This window comes from Podarcis melisellensis (genome assembly GCF_964234715.1).
Source record: "Podarcis melisellensis genome assembly, chromosome: 2".
NCBI classification, from domain to species: Eukaryota; Metazoa; Chordata; class Lepidosauria; order Squamata; family Lacertidae; genus Podarcis; species Podarcis melisellensis.
The window spans coordinates 69,217,904-69,245,331 of NC_138529.1; the positions used below are offsets into that span (position 1 = coordinate 69,217,904).

At 47.0% G+C, this 27,428-nt stretch overlaps 1 protein-coding gene across 1 annotated transcript; it reads left to right on the plus strand.

Moving 5' to 3' along the window:
* The first annotated feature begins 1,004 nt into the window (after positions 1-1,004).
* Positions 1,005-26,792, plus strand: RBM5 (RNA binding motif protein 5). Its single transcript, XM_081900272.1, has 25 exons — positions 1,005-1,160; positions 2,110-2,165; positions 6,224-6,449; positions 6,911-7,069; positions 7,195-7,264; positions 7,700-7,773; positions 9,813-9,896; positions 10,711-10,771; positions 10,926-10,991; positions 12,107-12,267; positions 12,684-12,781; positions 12,978-13,065; positions 13,204-13,281; positions 14,168-14,240; positions 14,786-14,874; positions 15,254-15,332; positions 15,799-15,890; positions 16,491-16,652; positions 22,747-22,893; positions 22,972-23,046; positions 23,709-23,888; positions 24,524-24,598; positions 25,313-25,410; positions 25,496-25,625; positions 26,150-26,792. The coding sequence occupies exons 2-25, from the start codon at positions 2,149-2,151 to the stop codon at positions 26,273-26,275; spliced, it is 2,508 nt and encodes an 835-aa protein (XP_081756398.1). The 5' UTR covers positions 1,005-1,160; positions 2,110-2,148; the 3' UTR covers positions 26,276-26,792.
* Positions 26,793-27,428: the final 636 nt, after the last annotated feature.

Here is a 27,428-nt window from a genome sequence, read left to right on the forward strand (position 1 = left end):
GTTGAGGGATATTTTGGTATTGAGAGGCATTCCACCTCTACCCACCCGCGCCAGCCATTTTGGGAGGGTTAGAATTCGGGGGGCGGGTGGGTGTGGTAAAATTGGGAGGTCGCTTTCTCGCTCGCCCCACTTATGTGGAGACCATCTTCCCCGCCATTTCATACGGTGAGTAAACAAGCGGCAAGCCTTTTGTTTCCCTGTCCTTAGTAAGGCCCGTTTATGTATTTGCAATAGGACCAAAATAAGACCAGAATCCGCCTTGACTAGGCGCGTCTGGAGAGGGAGGGGCGGCGCCGGCTACAAAGCGACCCAGTGGAGCGACGGGCGAGACGTTTCCCCATTCCTGTGTACAGTATATGCTTTCTCAACAGTAAGCCTCACTGTGCCCAAGGAGACATAATACCAAGTAAATGCGCACAGGATCGCACCCATTACGTGCTTCGCTTGTTTCTCCAGAACGTGGCAATTCTGCAGAAAAGGCTTTTCTATAGACTGCATGTGAATTGCGATGTACCATTAAGGCGTGTGTTAGAAAGCCTACTTAATATCATATCGCCATTATTTTTTTTAAAAAATTAAACATCATCATGGTGTATTCACACGCTCCAGACTAATGTTCAGCTCGCCGGCTTTATGAAATGGCCGTGATTGCCGGCGATGTAAATTTCACAAAATGGTTGTCTGCCCAGCGGGATCTTTGCAGTCGCTGCACATCACTTTTGCACAAAGCAGGCTCCGTGGCCGGCGGGGAGGAAACCCCGGGAGATGCTTGAGTCATGGGTCTACTTGGGAGCGACAAGCTTGCCGCGGTGGGTCTAGCTTCGCATCTCTGATATCCCATCACGAACATTTTTGGGCACAATGCCGCTCTTCGCCCTCCCTCCCCCACCCCGCGAAACGCAATAAACGAAGGTTGGGCTCCAGCACACCGACGCTACCCAGCAGGCCGCGCGGAGCTGAAGGCTGCCTCTCGAGCTCGCGGCTCGCTGGAAGCTTCCAGGAGGAGGAGGAGCGAGGAGGCGGGGAGCGCGAGGGATTGTGGGTAGAAGACGGCGAGCTCCCCTTCAGCGCCATTTTGTGGTGTTTGACAGAAGCTGGTGTGGCTACTGCTGTAGCTGTTGCGGTGGCAGAGGCGGCCCTTGGCCCATTTCCCCTCCCCGGTAGGTACTGGAAATCGGGTTTCCGATGCGGAGACGGCTATATAGTCAGTAGAGAAGAACTCGGGAAGAGTCCTTAGTCTGATTTGGGAATAACGAATTAGAATTTTTTTTTTTTTTGCTCTTCATAAGACTTTTAAGCCGTAACTGGAGCCTCCTACAGCTTCAGAGGCGCCAAAGAGCGAGCGAGCGAGAGAAGAGGCGCCATAGGGAGCCCGGTTTTGGGGGGGGGGCGCGGAGGTGGGCGCGGCGGTTTGGAGTGCCAACCGTCCGCTTTCTGAAGCAGGGGAAGGCTTAGGAAATGCTTCTTCGGTGGGAAGGAGCTTCAGTTTTAGGTGTCTTTTTAAATGCCTTTCCGTCCCTTCCTCCGAGTCGCCGCCTCCCCTTCATTGCGTTTGTGGCGAACTCCGCATAATTGCTATTGTGGTCCCTATTGTTGGTCGCCGCAGGTGTGGTTGCGTCCTGCGTTTCTCTCTCTGTCTGCTGCGGAATATCGGCCACCGTTAAACGCCGCCCTGTCAGCCAGTCTCTTGCAATGCCCAGCGGGAGGCACCCGTTGTAGAAAGGATTCTTCTGGTTTAATTTAACCAAGACCAGCGTGGCCATTCCGCTTCTGACTTCTCTATTCCATCCCAACATAAGCGTACCTTAAGAGTCACTTTTTGTGAATATCTAAATATGTCTTTTAACACCTCTGCAGATAACCCTTTTACAGCCATTCCCTGATTATCTTGTTACTGTTTTTCTTTTTTGCTGCAGACATAGCATTAGGAGCGAGGGTACTGAAAGCCATTTTTTCGTTCAAAGTACGCTGTTGGAGGGGCATTCATTACTAGGGTGCCTGACCAGGTTTTTGTAGGCTTTACTTTGGAGCCTTGCGTTTCTGCACTATGCTTTAAAAATGATCTGTTCGGTGTCTGCATTGATTGTTTCTTCTTCTTCTCCTAAATAGACAACTCAATTCACTAGAAGCAGGAACTGAAGGCAAGCCATGGGTTCTGACAAACGGTAGGCAAAGGCAAACATTGAAGTATTACATAATGGTGGCTGCAATTTCAGAGATGTAGATTGATGAAATATGAAAAACACTTTTTTCCCTTATGTGTTCCAGATCTGTGGTATATGAATGTATCTCTTTAGCAATCTTCAGGCGTTACTTGCATGATGGGAACATGTGTGGCCAGGGCGGCTGCATGGTCACTTGTTTAGCCCTGCCCCAAGTTGAATAGCCCCTGCTTCTGCCTTTTTGAAGCTGAGTGCCTATTTGCTCTACAGTATAAAAAACCTGGACAGTCAGGGTTCTAAACTGTGTAGGAAGCTTGCATGCACCTCGTTGGATCACACCAAATATCCATCTTGTTCAGCATCTTGTTTTTACAGTAGCCAGCAAAATGCCTGTGGTAGCTTGCAAGCAGCACTTGGTTTTAGCAGCACTCTGCCCACATACGATCTTTGGCAACTGGTATTCAGAGGCATATTGCTTCCAGTGTCATGAATTTGTTTAAATCTTTTTTTAAAGGCTTCCAAGATAGTACTTATTAGATCTCGTAGGAATGAATTCCATAGTTTTAAATGCTGTGGGAAAAACATTTTTTATTGTCCAGAATTTTCCCACATTCAGTTTCACTGAATGATCCCAAGTACTGTGAGAAATGCTTTTCTCTATCCCCCTTCTGCACATCCATAATTTTGTACGCCTTTATCAGATCCTCCCTTACTTTCCCTTTTTAAATTTAAAAGGCCCCACATGTTGAAACCTTTCCTCATAGGGGGTTGTTTCATCCCCATGATCATATTCAATTTCCCTTTTTCAGCTCTACAACATCCTTTTTAGGAACAGAATCCATAATTGTACTCCATATTCTGTGTATGGTCAAACCAAAGATTCGTATAACCATAGTATGATATTAATAGCTTTATTTTCAGTGACTTTCCTAATGATCCTTAATATGAAAATCAGCATTTTCACCGCTGCTGCACAACACACATTTTCATCAAACTATTCACTATTACCCCAAGGTCCTCTTCCCTGTCAGTTACTACCTGTTCGGGTCCTATATAAACACATGTGAAGTTGAGATAATTTTTGCCCCAATGTGCCTTATTTTACACTTGATTATGTTGAATTGCATTTTCCATTTGAATAGCCATTTACCCATTTTGGATGGATCCTTTTGGAGCACCTTGCAATACTTTTTGTTCTTAACACCTTGAATGATTTAGTGGGATCAGCAAACTTGGTCGCCTCACTGCTCACCACTAGATCCATTCACAACAAAGAAGTAAAATTTCTAGTTACTCTAAATGACAGTGCCCTTGAACAGTTGGCCATGGAAAAGAACAGAAGGGTGGTGACCCCCTACTTGATGTTTGGCATCCAGCACCTTTTGTGACTTGTAAATGTTATTGAATTGACTACAGTGACCATAATGCTTTCAAATTGAACATACATGTAAGTGAACAATTGCCAAGATAGTCACACTTGACTTAAAAAGAAGAAACTTCACAATGGTTGGGGGGTTGTTCAAAACTATAATAATAAAAGCTCAGCTAAATTGCAGGTGAGAATGGGTACCATCAAGCCAATGTAATTAATGAGCAAAGTCAAATAATTATATGGAGTAAGGTTTCTTTAAATAAGTAGAAGTCTTATCCAAATCAGAACAAAAAGGAACACAAACTTGGCAAAAAGAAATGCAAATGGACAATGAGGGATGGAAAAAAGCACACTGCCAGTAGCCATAGATAGCCCTCTATGAATTTATGCTGGTCCTTTTTTAAAGCCATCCCAGTTGGTAATCACTGCCTCCTGTGGAGAAACACTCTTTTGTCCCTTAGTGAAGGGGTCAGCAAGGTTTATCTTGCCTGGGCTGGATCAGTCCCGTGGAGATCCCTCCATGGGCCGGATTGTGGGTGCGCGTGAGCGCGCCCCCCTGCGATTTTCAGCGCCGTGGAAGTGAGTCACCGCACTGTGGTAGTTTAGTGCGTGGACGGGCAACTCGGTTCGGGGGCAGCTCATGGACCGGTCAAACGACGTCCATGGGCCGCTTCATGGGCTTCCGGCCCATGGGCCTTAGGTTGCTGACCCTTGCCCTAGTGCCTAAAAAAATCTAAATCCCTCCTGTCATCACTTGTCTTATCCATGTATTGAGATTAATCACCTGTGCCTGTCTAGCACATTGAATATGTAGCATTTCAGAGAAAGCTACCTTGAAGTTCTTAGCTTTCAATCTGCAACAAAGCAACCTAGAATACAATCCCTGCTTCAGAGTATATGTCACAAGATGATGGGAGGACCTGTAATCTTTGAGTCTGGTCCTAAATGCACAACCCCTTTCGCCAGATGTCCTTGTGTGTTGATGCTTTCCCTGTATGTGTTCACTTTACACAGGTAAAGTAATAAAAGCTGTTTTGATGGAAAGGAAGAGTAAAAATGTGTTTAATAAATAAAAGTGTTTTTTATAAAGCACTTGAACCACTTTTGTGCATGTATTAACATAGAAAAACAGTTGTGTATTTAACATATTAAAGAAATACACAACACTAACACAACTTAAAATTAGCTAATACGTTAGTTACAAGAACCTGAGCAAGAGAGTGTACAATACTTAGGACCCAACTATTTGTATATTTTACCACACCAGTGTAAACAGTAAATAAGGACATATATCCCTGTAAATTTAAATCACCCCTGAAAGCTAACGATTTTGGAGTTCACTTTTTAACAAATAGATTTCTTATTTTTTGTCTTTATAAATGTTAAGTAAGATGCATATTAAGTAATTTTATAGCATTCTAGCTGTGTCCCAAATACTATAAAAATAAATCCCAAAAGGCAGGTAGGGAATTTGTTTTCCAGTGAAATGCTATTGAGATTTTAAAAGCAGTTAATGTAGCAATCATTTCTACAACTGTGTTGTCTTCTTAAGTAATTTACAGCACAATCCTGTACACATTTTCTTAAGTCCTGTCTCCCCCAAAGCTTATTACCTAGCAATTGGTTTGGGGATTGTAACTCTGAAATCTAAAATCCTGAAGTAACCTTTTATTTGTTAAGTGTAAAACAGCCAAATTCCAACATTTACTTTTTTATATACATGCAAAAAGTGAGTGCAATTTTCATGCTGTATTCTATAGCTATTTAGTCAGTCATCAATTGATTTGATTTTTTTTTATAGAGGTAAAAATCACAGGAAAAAATACTTGATTATTATTATTTTTTTTTTGCAATTTAACATTAGTTAGGATTTCTTAAAATGAATGTCTCCCTATAAAGTCACAAGTGTATAATAATTCTTATTAGTCAAAGTTGTACCTGAAATTACCCTGGGCCACCTTTATATATTCCTGGGTAGCTCTTTATGAAAAGGGAGAATCACATGCAAATTACAGACAGTGACCATTTTAGGCACATCCGATATGTTTGTGACTGCACACATGTGCATTGCGTTGAACCCAGAAGTAACACAAAAAGGGGTGGGGTGTTTGCAGGTTTTTTCAGTGGTGTTTCAAATACCGTATTGGCCTGAATATAAGCCTCACTTTTCCCCCAATTTCCAACCATGAAAAGTTTAAGTGCGGCTTAAATTTGCGACCTTAAAAAAATTGGCTTTTATGATATCTCTGCTGAAACAGACATACGGTAAAACAGAACAGGTATGAGTCCCTGCTGAATTTTAAGGGAGTGGCTTATATTCAGGTATTGTCTCTCTCTCTCTCTCCCCCCCCCCTTTGAATTTTAAGGGTGTGGCTTATATTTGGGCCAATACGGCATATGTGATTTCCCTTTAAGGTGCAGTTTCCTTGTATAGCCATGTGTTCTCTCTCTCTCTCTCTCTCTCTCTCTCTCTCTCTCTCTCTCTCTCTCTCTCTCTCTCTCTCCCTCCCTCCCTCCCTCCCTCCCTCCCTCTCTCTCTCTAAGCCATTGTACTATGATGTCCCAGTGTGGCTGAGGCTACTTGGGGCTTTATTTGATTGTGTTTTGCATAACCCTGCTGACCCTGCTAAAAGCTTTGCTGATTAATTACATTTTTCAAGCTGTCTGACTTGACCAACTCTTTGTGTAGTGTGAGCAGAACTGAACGGAGCGGAAGATACGGCTCTATCATAGATAGAGATGATCGTGATGAGCGGGACTCCAGAAGTCGTCGACGGGATTCTGATTATAAAAGATCTAGCGAGGAGCGCAGAAGTGACAGATACGATGATTACCGGGATTACGATAGTCGGGATTATGATGGCAGAGATTATGATGGCAGAGATTATGATGGTAGAGATTATGACAGTCCTGAGGTGAGCGTAATGTCTGTGTACATGGAAAGTTTTGAACAACACATGTTTTAACTTTGGTTACTGTTATGCAGAAATGGGAAACAGGTGGCCCTCCAAAAACTCTTGGTTAGCATTTTCCATCATCCTTGACCATTGTCCATTCTGGCTGGGACTGATGGTGATTGGAGAACCTCGACTGTTGGAGGGCTACAGGTTCCTTATCCCTGGTATAATGAGTGTTTTTGTATTGTGCTGTTTCCTGTGTTAATAAATGGTACACTTCCTAGCTTTACTTACTATATGGAGCTCATACGGTCAATATTTTTTCTGGATACTGTAGAAAGTAAACGTTGTATCTCATGTTTCTCAAGCAAAGAAAGGATTGTTTGAATATGAATTGAATGATTTTCACAAGTCCTGATTTTTTTTAATGGATAAACTGCTATAGAGTCAGCTTGCTAAAACACATGCTTACTTGGCAGAGAGAGCGTGAACGCGAGCGGCGTAATAGTGACAAATCAGAAGATGGATATCATTCTGATGGGGACTATGGAGAGCATGACTATCGAAATGACAATGATGAGAAAGAAAGCAAGACCATCATGTTGCGTGGGCTCCCTATCACTGTTACAGACTATGATGTAAGTAATACTTAACTATTGTCTTTAGAATATTTGGATTGCGTTAGAATAAATGCTGAAACAGCTTATATAATCTTGAAAAGCACTCAATTAATAGTTTTTTAAAAAATTAAACTTGCATACAGATTCGCGAGATCATTGAGTCCTGTGAAGGCCCTCGGCCTGCGGATGTGAGGCTGATGAAGAGAAAGACAGGTGAGAGTGTTAACCTATTTTTTTGGCAGTACCTTCCTCTTCCCCAGGCCTAAAACGTTTTCCCCACACCTGCAAGTACAATCAGAATGAAAGGTTTGCCATGGGTAAGGAATTTAGCCTTTTGAAAGGCTATAGATAGTGGAAGAAGCCTTCAGATTTTTATATATTAAAGGGTATGGTAAGTAACACCTACTGTTAATTTGTTTTTAAACTTTAGTAGTTCATTGCATGGTTACCTTTAAACATGGATCCCATTCAGGTGTTAAGGCAGCTTGGTTTCCTTGCCATGGCAAAACAAGAAGCAAATTCAGAGTTGACGTCGCATTTATAAAACTGCTTTGTCATGAAGTAATGAAGCAGTTGGAGAGAGATTCACCTGTTTTAAAGGAACTGACTAACACAACTATCCCGTCTATATCTGAATGCTGTCTCTAGGTGTAAGCCGTGGTTTCGCCTTCGTGGAGTTTTATCACTTTCAAGATGCTACCAGCTGGATGGAAGCCAATCAGGTTGCTTCACTCACAAAGTCTAGATTATTCCTGAAAATGGAACAAGTCTGTACAGTTTTTAAAAAGGAATAAATGAAAGGCTGAAGGAGTGGTTTGTTCCAAAACCATGACTTCCTAAAGATTAAAAGCTTTGTATATGTTAAAATTTTCAAAATGTGTTATAGTGCTAGAGAGCCCCAGTAGATTTGCCAAACTGCCTGTTATAAAACCAGCAGATTACTATATTATTTCCATAGTAACCTCTCAAGTTTCAAACCATACAGGCTTTTCTGAATGCAGTAATACTGTATGTGCTTTATGCTAGCACTAGCTGTGAAAGGGCAGTCTATTAAACTGCAGCTGCACTTTTATAGTAACGCATATGCCTTTTCAATATTACTTAACAAATGAAAGTGGAACATTGTGGAGTATTACTAATGTAATCAACCAAAAATTGTAATTTAAATAATAGTGAAATATCTCCCTGCTTATTTCCAGTGCATTGGTATGCTTCTGGATTACTAATACTTCAGTTTTTCATAGCAAAACTTCTCTCCCACTGAATTGCTGTTAAGCTAGACCTATGCAGCTGGTGGAGATATTAAAAATCTATAAAGAGCAGAAATACAATTATTGTGGCCTAAAAACAAGATTGAAAATGCATCTTTTGCTGAATTTTTCCACTTCTGACATCCAATAACCAGAAGTATAATGAGTATTTCTCTGGACTTCAAATCATGGGCAACCACCACAACACTTAAGCTGAAAGAGTACCTAATCCTTGCATGCATTAAATGACTTTTATGGTGTTCATAGCATGCATTGGTGGCGCAGATGGGTGCCTGAATTAACATTAACTGGATTTACTAGTAAACTCTGCACAATTTTTAACATATACAAAGCTATATCAGTATTCATCTTACTGAATAAATTTCAAATTCACTCCAAAAAATAACCACACATCCTCTAGCATTAGGGAAAAGTAGTCAAGTCTCCCCAGTGGCCCTGTTGCTAACTGTCAGACAAACATGATTTAGTGTAAATATGCCAGCAACTTGTGTGTGCATAACCCAGTTTGTTCTGGGTCCTTCAACCTTCCCCTTACTTGCCTACTCTAGCAATAAAAGGATGAAATCTGCACCCTATAAGTTTCTTCATGCCATTTATATTTAGAACTTTATTTTCTGACGTAATATTTTAGCTAAAAATTAGGTTTAACATACACATCTTGACATACTTAAAGGTGCATCTCTCTGAATGAATAGCTGTTAATGGCTTACAGAAATTAGGGGAGGGATAGGGGAACTATATATGTAGGAATCAATAAAGTTTAAGTTGAGAAACTTGGCTTCTTGTATACATTTAAGCAGCTAATTGTTTATAGCGTCAGTCTAACTTTGAAGGGGCACTGAGAGCAAATGAACTGGTACCCTATTGTGAAATTTCAGTAGCATTGTAGTTATTTGAAGAAAGCTACTATCTGAAGAATGCAAATTTCTTACACAAGCTTTTATGTGAACCGATGAATTAGTCAAAAAAGATTCATACTGAACGTGTGTTCAGTTCATGACCTTTTGTTCAGCCTCCAGGAAGCTAACCAGGGTCCTCTTGGGAGAAATTACTGTACTTTCAAGGGGCGCTTCATGAAGAAAGCAACTGAAAACAATCCATTTGTTTTGAAGTTTTAAAATTCTAGGGTGTTTGGAGTTGGGAAAGAAGTGAAGCAATCACTTGACAATATTTTTAAAAGCGTGTTGCTATGCCAGTAGGACTCGGTCTCCTTTGAGACATTTCCTGGTTCCATGTCAGCGCTTAGTTTTGGCAGCTTGATCAACACTCCCTGATTTCGTTTACTTTTACTGCACATCCCATTTTCTTACTGCCCGTGTCCTGCAGGATTGAATGGGCAGAGTGTAGGAGGCGGTGGTTGGTTCTCTACGTCCTCCCCATATGTTGTCCATTTAATTCATGAGCACTGAATCCTCCGAAGTGTGCTCTGCCATGGGAAAATGGACATCTGTGCCGTGATACAGGAATAACTAAATGTGCTTTTTTTGCAGAAAAAACTGTTGATTCAAGGGAAACAAATCGCAATGCACTACAGTAATCCCAGGCCTAAATTTGAAGACTGGCTTTGCAACAAGGTAAAGCAATGTTTCACATCTTTCCTAGTTGCTCTTTAACTTCATTAATCATTATTGACTACACCCATGGAAGTGACTTAAATTTTAGTAACATTTAAAATTCAGAGTTATTACAGCAAAATCTAAATAAATTATAAGGCTTGCCACAAACAAGTACAAACAGTTCAGCAAGAATATACATACCCAGGGAATGATCTGAAGGTGTGTGAGGCCATTCCTTGCTGAAGCTAAGCAGGTCTCGTGTCTAGTATTCAGTGCCTGGTTTGGTGACTTTTCTGGGAACCACTAGTGTACTTCCCTGGGTTCCACATTGGAAGAAAAGCGGGAGATAAATATGAGAAAATAGAAAGGTTAACAAACTTTAAAGGCAAAAGCCACTGATTATTGGCTTCATGTAGAGATGGTACGGTGTTCTAAAACGATGAGAAATTCTGTGTGTTTAACCTTATCTGCTCTTAATGCACGTTCCAGGGCTATAGACCCATGCAGCTGATGGAACTGTGAGCTCTAGCTCTTCTCAACACTGAACAATGTTTACTCCAAATTCAGTGATTCTGTAATATTTCAATAGAAAGATGGGCATTGCCAAGAAAATGCTATAGAGGATAGGCTAGTTTATTTTATAGAGGCTACTTGCAGAATTGCTATTTGTGTGAACGGATAAAGTTTGTTGAGACTGGTATCTGAAGGCTGCAGATTATGATTATATGTGGTAACAGTTTCACTTTAAATTAATTGGTATAGATGTGGTATGCTACAGCAAGCTTCATCAGCTGAATGATCTAAAAATGTAATGGATTTGTTTGTTTGTTAGTGCTGCCTTTACAACTTCAGGAGGCGTCTAAAATGCTTCCGTTGTGGAGCAGATAAATTTGGTAAGTTCTATTTGAGTAACTTAAACTAAAGATATTTTTATTTCACAATTATAAATTATGCATGTTATTCTTACTCTGACATAGTAGAGGCGTCTTGATGTAACAACCCAAGTTACTGCATGATTAAAATTATTTTTTCTCATTTGCAATAAAGATTCAGAACAGGAGGTACCACCTGGAGGACCAGAGGCTGTTCAGTCTGTAGACTACTACTGTGATAGTGAGTAAAGTCTCAAGTCTTCTGTTATACTGTGGGATTGGTTGGCCAAGGTGTGTGTTGCAAGACAAAGTCCATTTCCTGCCAAGATCCCCATAGATTTGATTCAGTATTTTCATTTCAGAAGAGTAGACCATAGGGCAGAAATCCAAGGTGCTGAAGCACAGTAACCCAGAGATTTATAAGAAGTATTGATATCGTTTTAGCTCAGGACACTTGAAACCCAAATTTAGCCCTCACAGCTGTTGCAGGGCTTTCTTTACCCCATTCTTTTCCCCGCCTTTCTCAGTCTTCAAACATGTTTTTCTCTGTTGATGTTTTTTAAACTGATCTTTCTCTACCACCACTCTAAGAGCACATACTCCTCTGCTTCCCCTCCTTAGTACATTACTCTTCTTTTTCTTTTTCATCAGTGGCTCAAGTTTTAAAATGTTCTCAGATTTCAAAAAGCTTTGCTGCAGATTTTGTAAGCTATTCTTGGTAAATAAATTTTCTAATTATGAAATGTTGAGCATAAAAAAACATTTTGGCACTTGGAGAATTGGTTTTCTCTATGTTTTCCCTTCACTCACTGCCTCTCCCTCCCGTTTTTGGGTCCCTTTCTGTAGACAAGAACCTTCCCCCCCTCATTGTTTCCTCCCCTGCAATCATGTCATTTCCTATAAGACTTTATTCTCTTTATTGGGTTTTTTCTGCTCCCCATTCTTAGTACATATAGGAAAGGCTTCCTATCTAGCTTTATATTTATATTAAGAAGTTCTAGCATACAGGCAACAACCGATTTATGTGATTCCAAGGGACACACGCCCGCCCCAGAAATCGCTAGAAAAGAGGGGGTGGGGCAAGCTTATACACACTCCACCATTGTGTACAATAACCCAGAACACAACTCCCACATAAATCAGGGGTTGCTTGTACTCATATTTAAAACTACATCTTACTAATGTATTCCTGTGATAGTGAGTGTAACATATAAATGACTAGGTTATATTCATATACCTTAGGTGTTATTACAAAATATTAATACAATATTTTTTAATTTATGAATTTGGTGTGTTCTTACACTTAAAGGGTAATATATGGAGCATCTTGTAATAACTTGTTATTTGTTCTCCTAGCTCTTATTCTCAGAAACATAGCCCCTCACACAGTAGTGGAATCGATCATGACAGCGCTATCACCATATGCTTCACTGGCAGTAAATAACATTCGACTTATTAAAGACAAACAGACCCAACAGAATAGAGGCTTTGCTTTTGTACAATTGTCTTCAGCAATGGTGAGAACATACTTTATTTCACTTTGATACTGAATTTCGTATATGGTCACTGGAAAAAAGTAAAAGTATTCCAGTTCAGTGAGGTGTGCAGCATCTTGAGCAACTGCACCTTCTCTAGCTTTGTAGAGGTAGTGGAATTAAAGCAACTTTTGGAGGATCATCTTATTGAAGTACCACATTTATGGCTTACATAGTACTAGATGAGTGGGCAAGACACTTCTTAAATGTGGTGAGAAGGGTACAGCGTTTGGTCATTTTATCAGTCAGAGGCATTGTATCGCCATTAATATAATAGGACAAAATCTTGTGTAAAGGTATGCAGCCCACGTGATGTGCCTGCCTAGCTCAGTGCCCTTCTGAGCAATAATTTTGTGTTTTAATTTGAGCTTTGTCCAATACCTGTAATTTCTTTCTAGGATGCTTCTCAGCTGTTGCAAATTTTGCAGAGTCTTCAGCCACCTCTTAAAATAGATGGCAAAACAATTGGTGTGGATTTTGCCAAGAGTGCCAGGAAGTGAGTTTCATTAACTGCTGCTCTTTCATATTTAAAATGTATGTCAAATTTTCTCCAAATGGTAAATAATTGGAAATTGGTATTGCTGCTATATTTGCAAATGTCAGTGATAAAACAGAAATGAAAAGGTGTTTTGAAGCTTTTTATGATAGCAGGTTGTCTGTGAAATGTTCTTAGATGTTTTTCTTGTTTTTAGGGATTTGCTTCTCCCAGATGGTAATCGTGTCAGTGCTTTCTCTGTTGCTAGTACAGCCATTGCCGCAGCCCAGTGGTCATCAACCCAGGTAGGGGATCTGAGTCTAAAATTGATTGTTGTAAATGACCTTGCCTTATTCCATCAATTTAAGAGCCATCTAAACAGCCTTTGTGTTTGGTTTGGTTTGGTTTGGTTTATTTACTTTACCATATCCTTTAATTTATAGCCTCAAAGTGGAGAAGGTGGAGCAGTTGAATTCAACTACCTCCAGCTGGGACAGGATGGCTATACCCAGTACACTCAGGTATGTATGACTAATATTATCTTAGGTTCACAAGTGAACGGAAATAAGTTGTCAGAAAGTTTCCTCTCTTTTCCCACCCACTCCAAAAAGCTCATCCAGGGTTATGAAATGGGGGGCAATGAGCTTCTGGGAGGATATTGAATCATCCCAAAATCAGATTGGGCTCTTTCCCTTTTTTTTTTTTTTTGTTTGCAGTTAAGCTGAACCTTAAGACAGCACCATCTATAAGATTCCCCAATCCTCCAGGAGGCAGAAAACATCATCATTATTATACATTTCTTTTCTATACCACTTTATATTTTAAACGAGGGGAAAATCTCAAAAGCTGTTTACAACACATTAAAACATCAAATAAAACAATCCAGAAACAAACATTACTGAAGAAATTCAAAGTATACATTCAAAACAACATAACAGGAAACTGAAGATTTCAAAATAAAACATTACAAAGGCAGTAAACCACAGAATGCAAATTTGATGCAACAAAAATATCTTAAATGTTTTGTAAGAAAACATTGCTAAAGGAAGTCAAATGTAAAATGCACATTTAAAACAGCATAATTAACAAGAGAATATCTTAAGCATAGAACACATCCTGCCAAGGGTGGTTCATGGTGGGCGGTAGCTGTAGCAGCTCAGGCCTGATGACCCTGGGTCTGCACTAAAGAGAGAACCAAAATGGTCTCCAACCTCTTCAGCAGCCTCAGCTTTTTGTAGCTGGAGTCAGTCAAGGCCCGCCCTCCCAAAGCTGGGTGGAAAAAATTCCACAGGGCAGGGAGCATGACTTCCAGGACTTTTCTTCTATAAATTTATTTCTGTTAAGAGCCAAGCCTGTGTATTTATATTATGTACCACACAAGTAATTTTGTCTTAATTCTTTGCATAGTGTTCACAGGATTATCAGCAGTTTTACCAGAATCAAGCAGGAACATTGGACACAGATACAGCTACAATATCAGGTAACAGTTTCCTCTTCCTATTAAAAGGTAAAGGTAAAGGTACCCCTGCCCGTACGGGCCAGTCTTGACAGACTCTGGGGTTGTGCGCCCATCTCACTTAAGAGGCCAGGGGCCAGCGCTGTCCGGAGACACTTCCGGGTCACGTGGCCAGCGTGACATCGCTGCTCTGGCGAGCCTCTTCCTATTACTGTGGTAAAATTCTACTTACCCATGTTCCTGTGCAAGAGCTGTATGGAATACTCAGTGCTGGTCTCTGCATTCAGTAGAGTGGCATACAAGGGTAAACAATGAGTTTGTGCATTTGAACAGTCTAGAAAATCTAAATGCTCTAGTTCAGGCATGGCCAAACTTGGCCCTCCAACTGTTTTTGGGACTACAATTCCCATCATCCCTGACCACTGGTCCTGTTACCTAGGAATGATGGGAGTTGTAGTCCCAAAACAACTGGAGGGCCAAGTTTGGCCATGCCTGCTCTAGTTGAGTAACAAAGTGCTATTGTAGTTTTTCAGATTGCTTTGCTGAACTTTTAATAACTCTATTGCCAGGTACTCCAGTGACAAGTGCTACTACAGCAGCTGTTGTTTCCCAGAGTCCTCAGTTATATAATCAACAGAACAGCTCTCCCGATTCTCCGGTAAATATAATCTGTATTCTGTTGGAGTGAGATTTTATCTTATAATAATTTGGAAGGTACATTTGGCTGAAAGATATTGGTGTGGCTTAGTAAAGCTTGCATGTATAAATTCCATTTTGGAAGTATTGACCTGTATGTAGTATACTGAATAGGTTCATTTAAGGCAGCCTTCAAGATCTAGTGAACTCCAGATGTTTTGAACCTCAGCTTCAGTTAACTGCTTTTGGGTATGCTGATTTGGCTGGTGGGAATTGTAGTTAAAAAACCATCTGGAGGGCACCAGGTTGAGGGGGACTGAGTGTAAGTGTTTTTATGTTAAGTTACTGAACAGTTGCAACTTTTAAAGATCCTATTTTTAAATTGTCCCCCCCCCCCATAGACTCATGTAGCACAGCCAGGCACTAGTGCGCAGGTGCCATCAGCATCTTCAACTGGCGTGGTCCCTGGCACCAAGTATGGTAAGCAAACTTCCCTTCCAATGATCAATGGAAATAGACAGCAGTTTACACTCATATGTATTGATAGTGCTCATTTTTAGGACAAAAGTAACCATGTGGGTAGGATGAACTTGTTTTTAATCGGCTGTAGTGTTTTCCTGAAGTGAGAATATCCAAGACCTTTGGGGGTTGGGAGGCAAAATGAAAGGGCAAAGGCACTGCTGGAAGGAAATGAGTGATACAGAAAACAGGTAAAAGGGAGTTGAGAACGATTATCAGAATTGCTATGAGCAGAATTCCAGATGATGCCTGTGGGTGTCTCAGACCTAGGGTTGATCGAGACTAGTTAGTTCATTATGAGCAAGTTGGCCAGACAACTGCTGCTTTATCATATTTACTGTTGCGATTTGTGGTTTTCTTGACATCTACTAAGTAATGGTGATTTAACACACGCAGATAATAATAGCTCACATTTCTAAATTTTCAGCTGTTCCAGATACTTCTACATACCAATATGATGAATCATCAGGTTTCTATTATGATCCTGTAACGGGGCTCTATTATGATCCAAACTCCCAGGTAAACAGTCCTCGCAGCTCTTTTTAACTAAAAATAACATGGGGTCATAACCTGTGCCAAATCGTGCATACCTTTTGGAAACAGAGTGTCAGAGTAATCTGTTTCCCAGGCCTTGGAACAGTTACTGTCAGTGGAGAGTACTGTGGTAGAAGTACCAATTGTCCAACTTTGTATTAATTTGCAGTAGTGACATGTGCATTCATGCATGTGCTGTTCACAGGCTGCCATATAGCCATTTGATTGGTATGTCTTTCAAATCTTTGGTATTATCTGACACAATCTGAAGAAGTGTGCAGGCACATGGAAGCTCATACCAATAACAAACTTAGTTGGTCTCCAAGGTGCTACTGGAAGGAGTTTTTTTATTTTATCTGAAACTGTTTGCACAGACAGTATTTCAGAAAATGAGGCTGCATAGGGAGTTTCTCTGTTGATTAATAATGTGAACCCATAACAATCCAAATTTAACTCAAACTTGTTCTTGGTTTTGGTATCTGTCTCTACATGAGTTGCATATGAGGAAATTAATTTTTTTGAAAGGTAACTTGATGTATAGGATATAAATGTAAATTGATACGGATTTCCCCCCCCCCCCCTCAGTACTACTACAATGCGATAACACAGCAGTATCTTTACTGGGATGGTGAGAAAGAGACCTACATGCCTGCAGCAGAGGGTACATCTTACCATCAGAATAATGCATCTTCCACAAAAGAAGGGAAAGAGAAGAAAGAGAAGCCCAAGAGTAAAACAGCTCAGCAGGTGATGATCAGAATGACAGCTTTAATTGATAAAATCAAAGTTTGCATGTTTGAACACAAAACACTCTTTTTACTTCAATCACGTAATGAAAATTGCATGTCTTATTAACAGTATTAAGTGAAAAACTGGATAGCTTAAAAGTACAGTGGTGCCCCGCTAGACGAATGCCTCGCAAGACGAAAAACCCGCAAGACGAAAGGGTTTTTCGGTTTTTGCGACGCTTCGCTAGACGATTTTCCCTATGGGCTTGCATCGCAAGACGAAAGCCCATAGGGAAATCTCGGGGACCTTTTTTTAAATGCTGGCGGTGGGGAGCAAAGCCTTTTCCCCCCCTCCGGACTTCAGAAGAGGTCCAGGAAGGCCGGCGGGGGCGAAAGGCTTTGCTCCCCACCGCCAGCATTTTAAAAGCGTCCGGGATAGCAGGGAAGCGCTTCCCGCTATCCCGGACGGCTTTTGAAGGCAGGCAGGCTTTTGAAGGCAGGCCCTGCCTGCCTAACCGGGGGCTTTTAAATCGCCCCGGGACTGTCCGGGGCGATTTAAAAGCCCCCGGACGGCTTTTGAAGCCTCCCCCCGCCGCCCGGCTTCGGGGCATCGTCCCGATGCCGGGCGGTGGGGCAGGAACGCCTCCCCCAGCCGCCCGGCATCGGAACGATGTCCCGAAGCCGGGCGGCCGGGCGGGAAAGCCTCCCCCCGCCGCCCGGCTTCGGGGCATCGTCCCGATGCCGGGTGGTGGGGCAGGAAAGCCTCCCCCAGCCGCCCGGCTTCGGGGCATCGTCCCGATGCCGGGCGGCCGGGCGGGAAAGCCTCCCCCAGCCGCCCGGCTTCGGGGCATCGTCCCGATGCCGGGCGGTGGGGCAGGAAAGCCTCCCCCAGCCGCCCGGCATCGGAACGATGTCCCGAAGCCGGGCGGCCGGGCGGGAAAGCCTCCCCCAGCCGCCCGGCTTCGGGGCATCGTCCCGATGCCGGGCGGTGGGGCAGGAAAGCCTCCCCCAGCCGCCCGGCTTCGGGGCATCGTCCCGATGCCGGGCGGTGGGGCAGGAACGCCTCCCCCAGCCGCCCGGCTTCGGGGCATCGTCCCGATGCCGGGCGGTGGGGCAGGAAAGCCTCCCCCAGCCGCCCGGCTTCGGGGCATCGTCCCGATGCCGGGCGGTGGGGCAGGAAAGCCTCCCCCAGCCGCCCGGCTTCGGGGCATCGTCCCGATGCCGGGCGGTGGGGCAGGAAAGCCTCCCCCAGCCGCCCGGCTTCGGGGCATCGTCCTGATGCCGGGCGGTGGGGCAGGAAAGCCTCCCCCAGCCGCCCGGCATCGGAACGATGTCCCGAAGCCGGGCGGCCGGGCGGGAAAGCCTCCCCCAGCCGCCCGGCTTCGGGGCATCGCCCCGATGCCGGGCGGTGGGGCAGGAACGCCTCCCCCAGCCGCCCGGCATCGGAACGATGTCCCGAAGCCGGGCGGCCGGGCGGGAAAGCCTCCCCCAGCCGCCCGGCTTCGGGGCATCGTCCCGATGCCGGGCGGTGGGGCAGGAAAGCCTCCCCCAGCCGCCCGGCTTCGGGGCATCGTCCCGATGCCGGGCGGTGGGGCAGGAACGCCTCCCCCAGCCGCCCGGCTTCGGGGCATCGTCCCGATGCCGGGCGGTGGGGCAGGAAAGCCTCCCCCAGCCGCCCGGCTTCGGGGCATCGTCCCGATGCCGGGCGGTGGGGCAGGAAAGCCTCCCCCAGCCGCCCGGCTTCGGGGCATCGTCCCGATGCCGGGCGGCGGGGCAGGAACGCCTCCCCCAGCCGCCCGGCTTCGGGGCATCGTCCCGATGCCGGCGGTGGGGCAGGAAAGCCTCCCCCAGCCGCCCGGCATCGGAACGATGTCCCGAAGCCGGGCGGCCGGGCGGGAAAGCCTAACCGGGGGCTTTTAAATCGCCCCGGGACTGTCCGGGGCGATTTAAAAGCCCCCGGACGGCTTTTGAAGCCTCCCCCCGCCGCCCGGCTTCGGGGCATCGTCCCGATGCCGGGCGGTGGGGCAGGAAAGCCTCCCCCAGCCGCCCGGCTTCGGGGCATCGTCCCGATGCCGGGCGGTGGGGCAGGAAAGCCTCCCCCAGCCGCCCGGCTTCGGGGCATCGTCCTGATGCCGGGCGGTGGGGCAGGAAAGCCTCCCCCAGCCGCCCGGCATCGGAACGATGTCCCGAAGCCGGGCGGCCGGGCGGGAAAGCCTCCCCCAGCCGCCCGGCTTCGGGGCATCGTCCCGATGCCGGGCGGTGGGGCAGGAAAGCCTCCCCCAGCCGCCCGGCTTCGGAACGATGTCCCGAAGCCGGGCGGCCGGGCGGGAAAGCCTCCCCCAGCCGCCCGGCTTCGGGGCATCGTCCCGATGCCGGGCGGTGGGGCAGGAAAGCCTCCCCCAGCCGCCCGGCTTCGGGGCATCGTCCCGATGCCGGGCGGTGGGGCAGGAACGCCTCCCCCAGCCGCCCGGCTTCGGGGCATCGTCCCGATGCCGGGCGGTGGGGCAGGAAAGCCTCCCCCAGCCGCCCGGCTTCGGGGCATCGTCCCGATGCCGGGCGGTGGGGCAGGAAAGCCTCCCCCAGCCGCCCGGCTTCGGGGCATCGTCCCGATGCCGGGCGGCGGGGCAGGAACGCCTCCCCCAGCCGCCCGGCTTCGGGGCATCGTCCCGATGCCGGCGGTGGGGCAGGAAAGCCTCCCCCAGCCGCCCGGCATCGGAACGATGTCCCGAAGCCGGGCGGCCGGGCGGGAAAGCCTAACCGGGGGCTTTTAAATCGCCCCGGGACTGTCCGGGGCGATTTAAAAGCCCCCGGACGGCTTTTGAAGCCTCCCCCCGCCGCCCGGCTTCGGGGCATCGTCCCGATGCCGGGCGGTGGGGCAGGAACGCCTCCCCCAGCCGCCCGGCTTCGGGGCATCGTCCCGATGCCGGGCGGTGGGGCAGGAAAGCCTCCCCCAGCCGCCCGGCTTCGGGGCATCGTCCCGATGCCGGGCGGTGGGGCAGGAAAGCCTCCCCCAGCCGCCCGGCTTCGGGGCATCGTCCCGATGCCGGGCGGCGGGGCAGGAACGCCTCCCCCAGCCGCCCGGCTTCGGGGCATCGTCCCGATGCCGGCGGTGGGGCAGGAAAGCCTCCCCCAGCCGCCCGGCATCGGAACGATGTCCCGAAGCCGGGCGGCCGGGCGGGAAAGCCTAACCGGGGGCTTTTAAATCGCCCCGGGACTGTCCGGGGCGATTTAAAAGCCCCCGGACGGCTTTTGAAGCCTCCCCCCGCCGCCCGGCTTCGGGGCATCGTCCCGATGCCGGGCGGTGGGGCAGGAACGCCTCCCCCAGCCGCCCGGCATCGGAACGATGTCCCGAAGCCGGGCGGCCGGGCGGGAAAGCCTCCCCCCGCCGCCCGGCTTCGGGGCATCGTCCCGATGCCGGGCGGTGGGGCAGGAAAGCCTCCCCCAGCCGCCCGGCATCGGAACGATGTCCCGAAGCCGGGCGGCCGGGCGGGAAAGCCTCCCCCAGCCGCCCGGCTTCGGGGCATCGTCCCGATGCCGGGCGGTGGGGCAGGAAAGCCTCCCCCAGCCGCCCGGCTTCGGGGCATCGTCCCGATGCCGGGCGGTGGGGCAGGAACGCCTCCCCCAGCCGCCCGGCTTCGGGGCATCGTCCCGATGCCGGGCGGTGGGGCAGGAAAGCCTCCCCCAGCCGCCCGGCTTCGGGGCATCGTCCCGATGCCGGGCGGTGGGGCAGGAAAGCCTCCCCCAGCCGCCCGGCTTCGGGGCATCGTCCCGATGCCGGGCGGTGGGGCAGGAAAGCCTCCCCCAGCCGCCCGGCTTCGGGGCATCGTCCTGATGCCGGGCGGTGGGGCAGGAAAGCCTCCCCCAGCCGCCCGGCATCGGAACGATGTCCCGAAGCCGGGCGGCCGGGCGGGAAAGCCTCCCCCAGCCGCCCGGCTTCGGGGCATCGCCCCGATGCCGGGCGGTGGGGCAGGAAAGCCTCCCCCAGCCGCCCGGCATCGGAACGATGTCCCGAAGCCGGGCGGCCGGGCGGGAAAGCCTCCCCCAGCCGCCCGGCTTCGGGGCATCGTCCCGATGCCGGGCGGTGGGGCAGGAAAGCCTCCCCCAGCCGCCCGGCTTCGGGGCATCGTCCCGATGCCGGGCGGTGGGGCAGGAACGCCTCCCCCAGCCGCCCGGCTTCGGGGCATCGTCCCGATGCCGGGCGGTGGGGCAGGAAAGCCTCCCCCAGCCGCCCGGCTTCGGGGCATCGTCCCGATGCCGGGCGGTGGGGCAGGAAAGCCTCCCCCAGCCGCCCGGCTTCGGGGCATCGTCCCGATGCCGGGCGGTGGGGCAGGAAAGCCTCCCCCAGCCGCCCGGCTTCGGGGCATCGTCCCGATGCCGGGCGGTGGGGCAGGAACGCCTCCCCCAGCCGCCCGGCTTCGGGGCATCGTCCCGATGCCGGGCGGTGGGGCAGGAAAGCCTCCCCCAGCCGCCCGGCTTCGGGGCATCGTCCCGATGCCGGGCGGTGGGGCAGGAAAGCCTCCCCCAGCCGCCCGGCTTCGGGGCATCGTCCCGATGTCGGGCGGTGGGGCAGGAAAGCCTCCCCCAGCCGCCCGGCTTCGGGGCATCGTCCTGATGCCGGGCGGTGGGGCAGGAAAGCCTCCCCCAGCCGCCCGGCATCGGAACGATGTCCCGAAGCCGGGCGGCCGGGCGGGAAAGCCTCCCCCAGCCGCCCGGCTTCGGGGCATCGTCCCGATGCCGGGCGGTGGGGCAGGAACGCCTCCCCCAGCCGCCCGGCTTCGGGGCATCGTCCCGATGCCGGGCGGTGGGGCAGGAAAGCCTCCCCCAGCCGCCCGGCTTCGGGGCATCGTCCCGATGCCGGGCGGTGGGGCAGGAAAGCCTCCCCCAGCCGCCCGGCTTCGGGGCATCGTCCCGATGCCGGGCGGCGGGGCAGGAACGCCTCCCCCAGCCGCCCGGCTTCGGGGCATCGTCCCGATGCCGGGCGGTGGGGCAGGAACGCCTCCCCCAGCCGCCCGGCTTCGGGGCATCGTCCCGATGCCGGGCGGTGGGGCAGGAAAGCCTCCCCCAGCCGCCCGGCTTCGGGGCATCGTCCCGATGCCGGGCGGTGGGGCAGGAAAGCCTCCCCCAGCCGCCCGGCATCGGAACGATGTCCCGAAGCCGGGCGGCCGGGCGGGAAAGCCTCCCCCAGCCGCCCGGCTTCGGGGCATCGTCCCGATGCCGGGCGGTGGGGCAGGAACGCCTCCCCCAGCCGCCCGGCTTCGGGGCATCGTCCCGATGCCGGGCGGTGGGGCAGGAAAGCCTCCCCCAGCCGCCCGGCTTCGGGGCATCGTCCCGATGCCGGGCGGTGGGGCAGGAACGCCTCCCCCAGCCGCCCGGCTTCGGGGCATCGTCCCGATGCCGGGCAGTGGGGCAGGAAAGCCTCCCCCAGCCGCCCGGCTTCGGGGCATCGTCCCGATGCCGGGCGGTGGGGCAGGAACGCCTCCCCCAGCCGCCCGGCATCGGAACGATGTCCCGAAGCCGGGCGGCCGGGCGGGAAAGCCTTTGTCCCCCCTGCCTGCCTTCCCAGGGGCTTTTAAATCGCCCCGGACAGCGGAGAAGTCCTCCGCTGTCCCGGGCGATTTTAAAATGCCGCCCGCCAGAAGAGGTCGGGGGAAGGCTTTTTCCATAGGAACGCATTAATTGATTTTCAATGCATTCCTATGGAAAACCGTGCATCGCAAGACGAAAAACTCGCAAGACGAAGAGACTTGCGGAACGAATTAATTTCGTCTTGCGAGGCACCACTGTATTTGGCACCATAAGCAGGCAGGTGTGGTTACATGTTTACACTATCAGTGGGTCCCAATATGCTCAAATCACTAACAGGATGACACCTCTCGTGAACCTAGGCAATTTAGTAATATAACCTTTAAATGACGAACTGAACACTTTAGTTGGTTAAAGATTTTCAAATACATGTCTTTTCACACTAGTTTGATAACTCATTTGACAAAATTGAGTTGCATGTGAATAACCTGAAATCTATAGCTGCGGAAAATGTGATATTGTATGCAGATACTAAATTTGATTTGTTTTATTGGTAGAGACTTAATTTATGTCAATGTTTTCCTATTTAGATTGCTAAAGACATGGAACGTTGGGCTAAGAGTCTAAACAAACAGAAGGAGAACTTCAAGAATAGCTTTCAGCCTTTGAATGCAAGGGAGGAAGAAAGACGAGAATCTGCAGCAGCTGATGCTGGCTTTGCTCTGTTTGAGAAAAAGGTAAAGGTTGGTAGGATTTAATATCTTAAAAGGATATTGTATACAGTTTTTGGGCTTAACAGTTCTCTCTTTCTTCAGGGTACCTTGTCTGAGAGACAGCAGATAATAACAGAAGTTATAAAGAATGGTGGTGAAGATGATAACCCACTGAAAGTGAGTGAATAGAAACTTGCACTGACATTAGTGTTGTTTAAGGTTTTTGTTAACATGCCTAATTCATAAATAAGTTTTGGCGAGTGCTTTCTTTGAGCTGTGAAACACGTTTTCTTTTTGTGATGGAGCAAGAATCAGAATTGATTTTTTTTGCAAGCTTATATTTAGTGGTCAGTCTTATTTCAGCTAAACATGTTAATTAATTAGGCTTCCGTGTCCTTTATGCAATAATTTAGAAGTTTGCAGACAGAGGTACTGAAAATAGGAAGGAGTATTTTGGGACCCTTTTAATCTCTGGAGTTGCAAAAGGGCTGTTGGCCATTGTGATGAAACTTTATTGGTCTTAGCTGGGAAACTGATCTTTGCAGTAACTCCTTTTTAGGGTGTTCCTTCTAAAAAGGAAGTAAAGCAACACCTGAGAGTTATGGGATATGGGACATTCAGTAGAGTTCTAATCTTGTCAGGGAAACAAATGCAATTTACACGTTCATAGGGTGCCTCTTTGTCAGGCATGTTGAGCTGTAGAACAGCAGTGGCCTATATCAACCCTCTAGTAGCCTGGTAGAGCCCATAACAATCTACTGTCTATCACCTGCCCTTTAGTGTGATAGAACTTGGCAGCTTGTATTTATTGGGCTAAAATGACATTACTCCTCTTCCAGCGTGGATTGGTGGCTGCTTATAGTGGAGACAGTGATAATGAAGAGGATTTCTTGGAAAGGCTGGAAAATGAAGAAGAAAAACTAACAGACTGGAAAAAAATGGCCTGTTTGTTATGTAGAAGACAGTTTCCAAATAAAGAAGCTCTAGTCAGGCACCAACAGCTCTCTGATCTTCATAAGGTAATCAACTTCTTCAAACAATAAACTCAATATTGCAGAATTTTATAGTTGCCACCCAAAATAACTGAATATCAGCTTGTTCTCTTGGCTTGGCGTGGGGGCGGAAGCATGGAAAGTGGTCAAGAGGATTCTAGACAAGTGGAGAGTTTCTCTTTTCCCTCTGTAGTTCGAACCTTGTCGTCTTAATTATAGTTACTTATATCTCACCTACTAAGTAATACTAAACTCCATTTTAAAAAGCACAATAAGGAATATCAACATAAAAAAGTTAGTATTTTTTCCACAGGGTAGTTGATGATAGAATGGCTCTGGCTTTGCGGGGTGGGGGGCAGTAGTGAGCTGGAGCGCACTCTTAATATTACTATGCCTGTCTATGTCTCCTGTTGGGATACTTCCCACAGGGTTGTATCCCACATGATTGGGGGGGGGGGGAGCACAAATTTTGTCTGTCTTTTTAGATACACAAAATAGTATGTGGCATTGAGCTTCTCACTTGCAGTGTTTTATTACTTATGGATATTGCTTGTTAGGAATAAAACCGTGAGGTAGTCTTAAATCAGATTTTTTTAAAAAAAAAATAGCTTCCTGTGCCAGTCTCAATTATTCAATTTTGATGATTGTTTTTTCCTATAAAGCAAAACATGGACATCTACAGGAGATCGAGACTATCAGAGCAAGAGCTCGAAGCCTTGGAAATGCGTGAGAGAGAGGTAAGTGGTATGTAAACAAGACAATAGATTTTGAGGTGTTCATTCAGCCCCCAGGCAACCATTCCACAAGCATTCTGTTGCGATCCCCAAGATTTGGGTTAATTCTATTGCTTTCAAAAAGAAATTGGAATGATAGAAATGCAAACTATGGTTCTCAAACACGAAATAAGTAAAAGATGGGAAGTCCTGGATTGAAACTTGGTAGTTGAAAAAATCTCAAGGGGAAGGAATATATCTTGCCAACCCCTGATATTTAGGAGCTTCCAGTGTCCTAGTTTTCTGCAACTCAGAAAAAAATACATCTCGTTCACGTGTCTTTTGGGGTGGGGAATAAAGATTTAAGATCAACTAGTTATGTAACCAAAATCTGCAGAATGATTGTCATTCATGTACTTTATGTATTAACTGTTGCAATCTGGTTCAGAACTTTTTGTTGTGCCCCCTTTATTTTGTCAGTGTTAAAAATGGGCAACAATTCTTAATTCTGAAAGTAATTGAATCCAGTAGCAATAGAGTGGGATCAGTCTGTATGATGTGCACCCATTCTTTCTCTTTTTCTCCACTGTTTGGATATTGTACTTGACTCTCTTGCGTTCTATGCTGCCTACATCAATAGATGCCACATTGTTTTGCTACTTAGAAGCAGAAGGGTACTAGAGTATGTGCTGGGGTTGACAATGAGTTCAGAAGTTGATGAAATTGATATAATTTCAGATGAAATACAGAGACAGAGCAGCTGAAAGACGTGAGAAATACGGCATACCAGAGCCACCAGAGCCAAAGCGGAAAAAAGTGTTTGATGCAGGCACTGTGTATGTATTTGAAATACTTTACCATTTTACATTTAAATTAAATTCTCTAAATTTTCCTTAGTTTAACTGTGTGTTTGTTTTTTAGGAATTATGAACAGCCCACAAAAGATGGCATTGACCATAGTAATATTGGCAACAAAATGCTTCAAGCTATGGGCTGGAGGGAAGGTTCAGGATTAGGAAGGAAATGTCAAGGTATCACAGCCCCCATTGAGGTAAGCAGGGAGGAGTTGTATATGGTTATCATCCTAGATAGTTGAAAAGTGGTTTAAAAATCTGAATTACACTTAAGTACACAATCTTAAACATGCCCACGCTTCCATCTCTCTTGAATGGAGGAGAGATGCTCGGAACAAGTGTGGCAGTGACAGATTTAGGTGACTTTTTCCCATTGGGGGACACACTTGCTCACACCATTTTGTGCTCCTGTTTCTTTCTGCTTTTATGGGTGTGACAGCCATTTTGTGTTAAGCACAGCAGATGTTTTCTGAATAACACTCATGGCACTTTCCAAATGTGCCCACTGGCCCAAAAAAAGGTTGCCGAATTGGGACAGCATACCTGAGGAATATTTTTTTTGGGGGGGGGGTGGAATCATACTTGCTTGGCTAAAAAGAGAGTTTAAATTATTTTTCAGAGGTGGGGTGTTCTTCTCCCATTGAGACTTGTGATGAATGAAACATAACTTCTGTGGTCATGTTTGTTTTGCTGCTACTAAAATACCTGTGTTTCTTTGCAGGCTCAAGTGAGAATGAGGGGAGCTGGGCTAGGAGCAAAAGGTAGTTCTTACGGTGTCTCTACAGCAGACTCTTACAAAGATGCAGTACGGAAAGCTATGTTTGCTCGATTCACTGAAATGGAATAAGCACCGTCCATCTTGGAAGCAGAAAAGCATGAAACATCTCAACCTATTTTTCCCCAAACAGACTGTTAAAAACCTTATGACCTTGGAGGCATTGCAGTTACTTTAGTTATGGCTTGAGGTTAACTACTTCTAGTTTCAGGATTTCCATTAATTCCAGCGTGTAATGCTTCTTTTTGTGGATCATAAAACACAAAGCACCACAGCTTCATGTTGGAAGAACCATAACTAGATTAAAAGGGGGTGCTGGATCTTTATACATTTTTGTATATAGTGTAAATTTATGTGTCATGCTATTAAATTTGTGTAGTCAAAAACCCACACCTGTCCTGTGGAGCAGTTGAGGAAGTGTTAATGTGATTTTACACTGTTATATCTGCCTACTTTGTACTGTTTCTCATTTTTGGCAAAACTTTCCTGTATATTTTGTAAGATATGTCTTTGTATAGTTTTTTTTGAAGATTTTGATTATAGATGCCAGTCCAGGCTTCTTTCAAAAAGAAATAAAGCCTAAACCAAATTTTGTTTCTCAGCGGGGAAAGTTGATTTGTGGCAAACAATAAGTGACAATGTCTAACTACCTGTTTGCTGATGATAACAAATAGATAAAAAATACCTTTGGTCCTGCTCTGAAGTATTGAGAAAAGGATGTATGTATGTATGCAAAAAATGGCACCTACTGCCCTAGTTCCCATGACACCAGCAGTCCTGTTGACAACACTAACCAAGTTATTTGAGCTCTTATCACATAATTGGGGTTGTGTTACGGGAATATATCCATCTGGGGATTAACAAATAAGAAAGATTTAGGAAGACTGCAAGTGTGCCAGCAGAACTCCAGTAAAAGAAATGGGTCAGGATCCTATGCCCAAGCAACTATATAGCCAGTCCCCTACTGCCACATCAATTTCCTTTCCTTCCTCGTATGGGATAGTGGTTTCTCCTACCTTCTCTGCTCCTGTTTGATGGTTTTTCGCTTTCTTTGCTTTATTCTCACCTCTTGTTTCTATGGATTGTCTCTCTTGGTTCTGTTTCTCCACTTCTGGTGGCTTTGGCAAGAAAGCATTCCTCCTGAATAAAGATACAAGCAAGTGTAAAGTGCATTGGAGAGTTATTAAACTGAATGCTAGAGCTGCAGTGGTGCAGTTCACTTCAA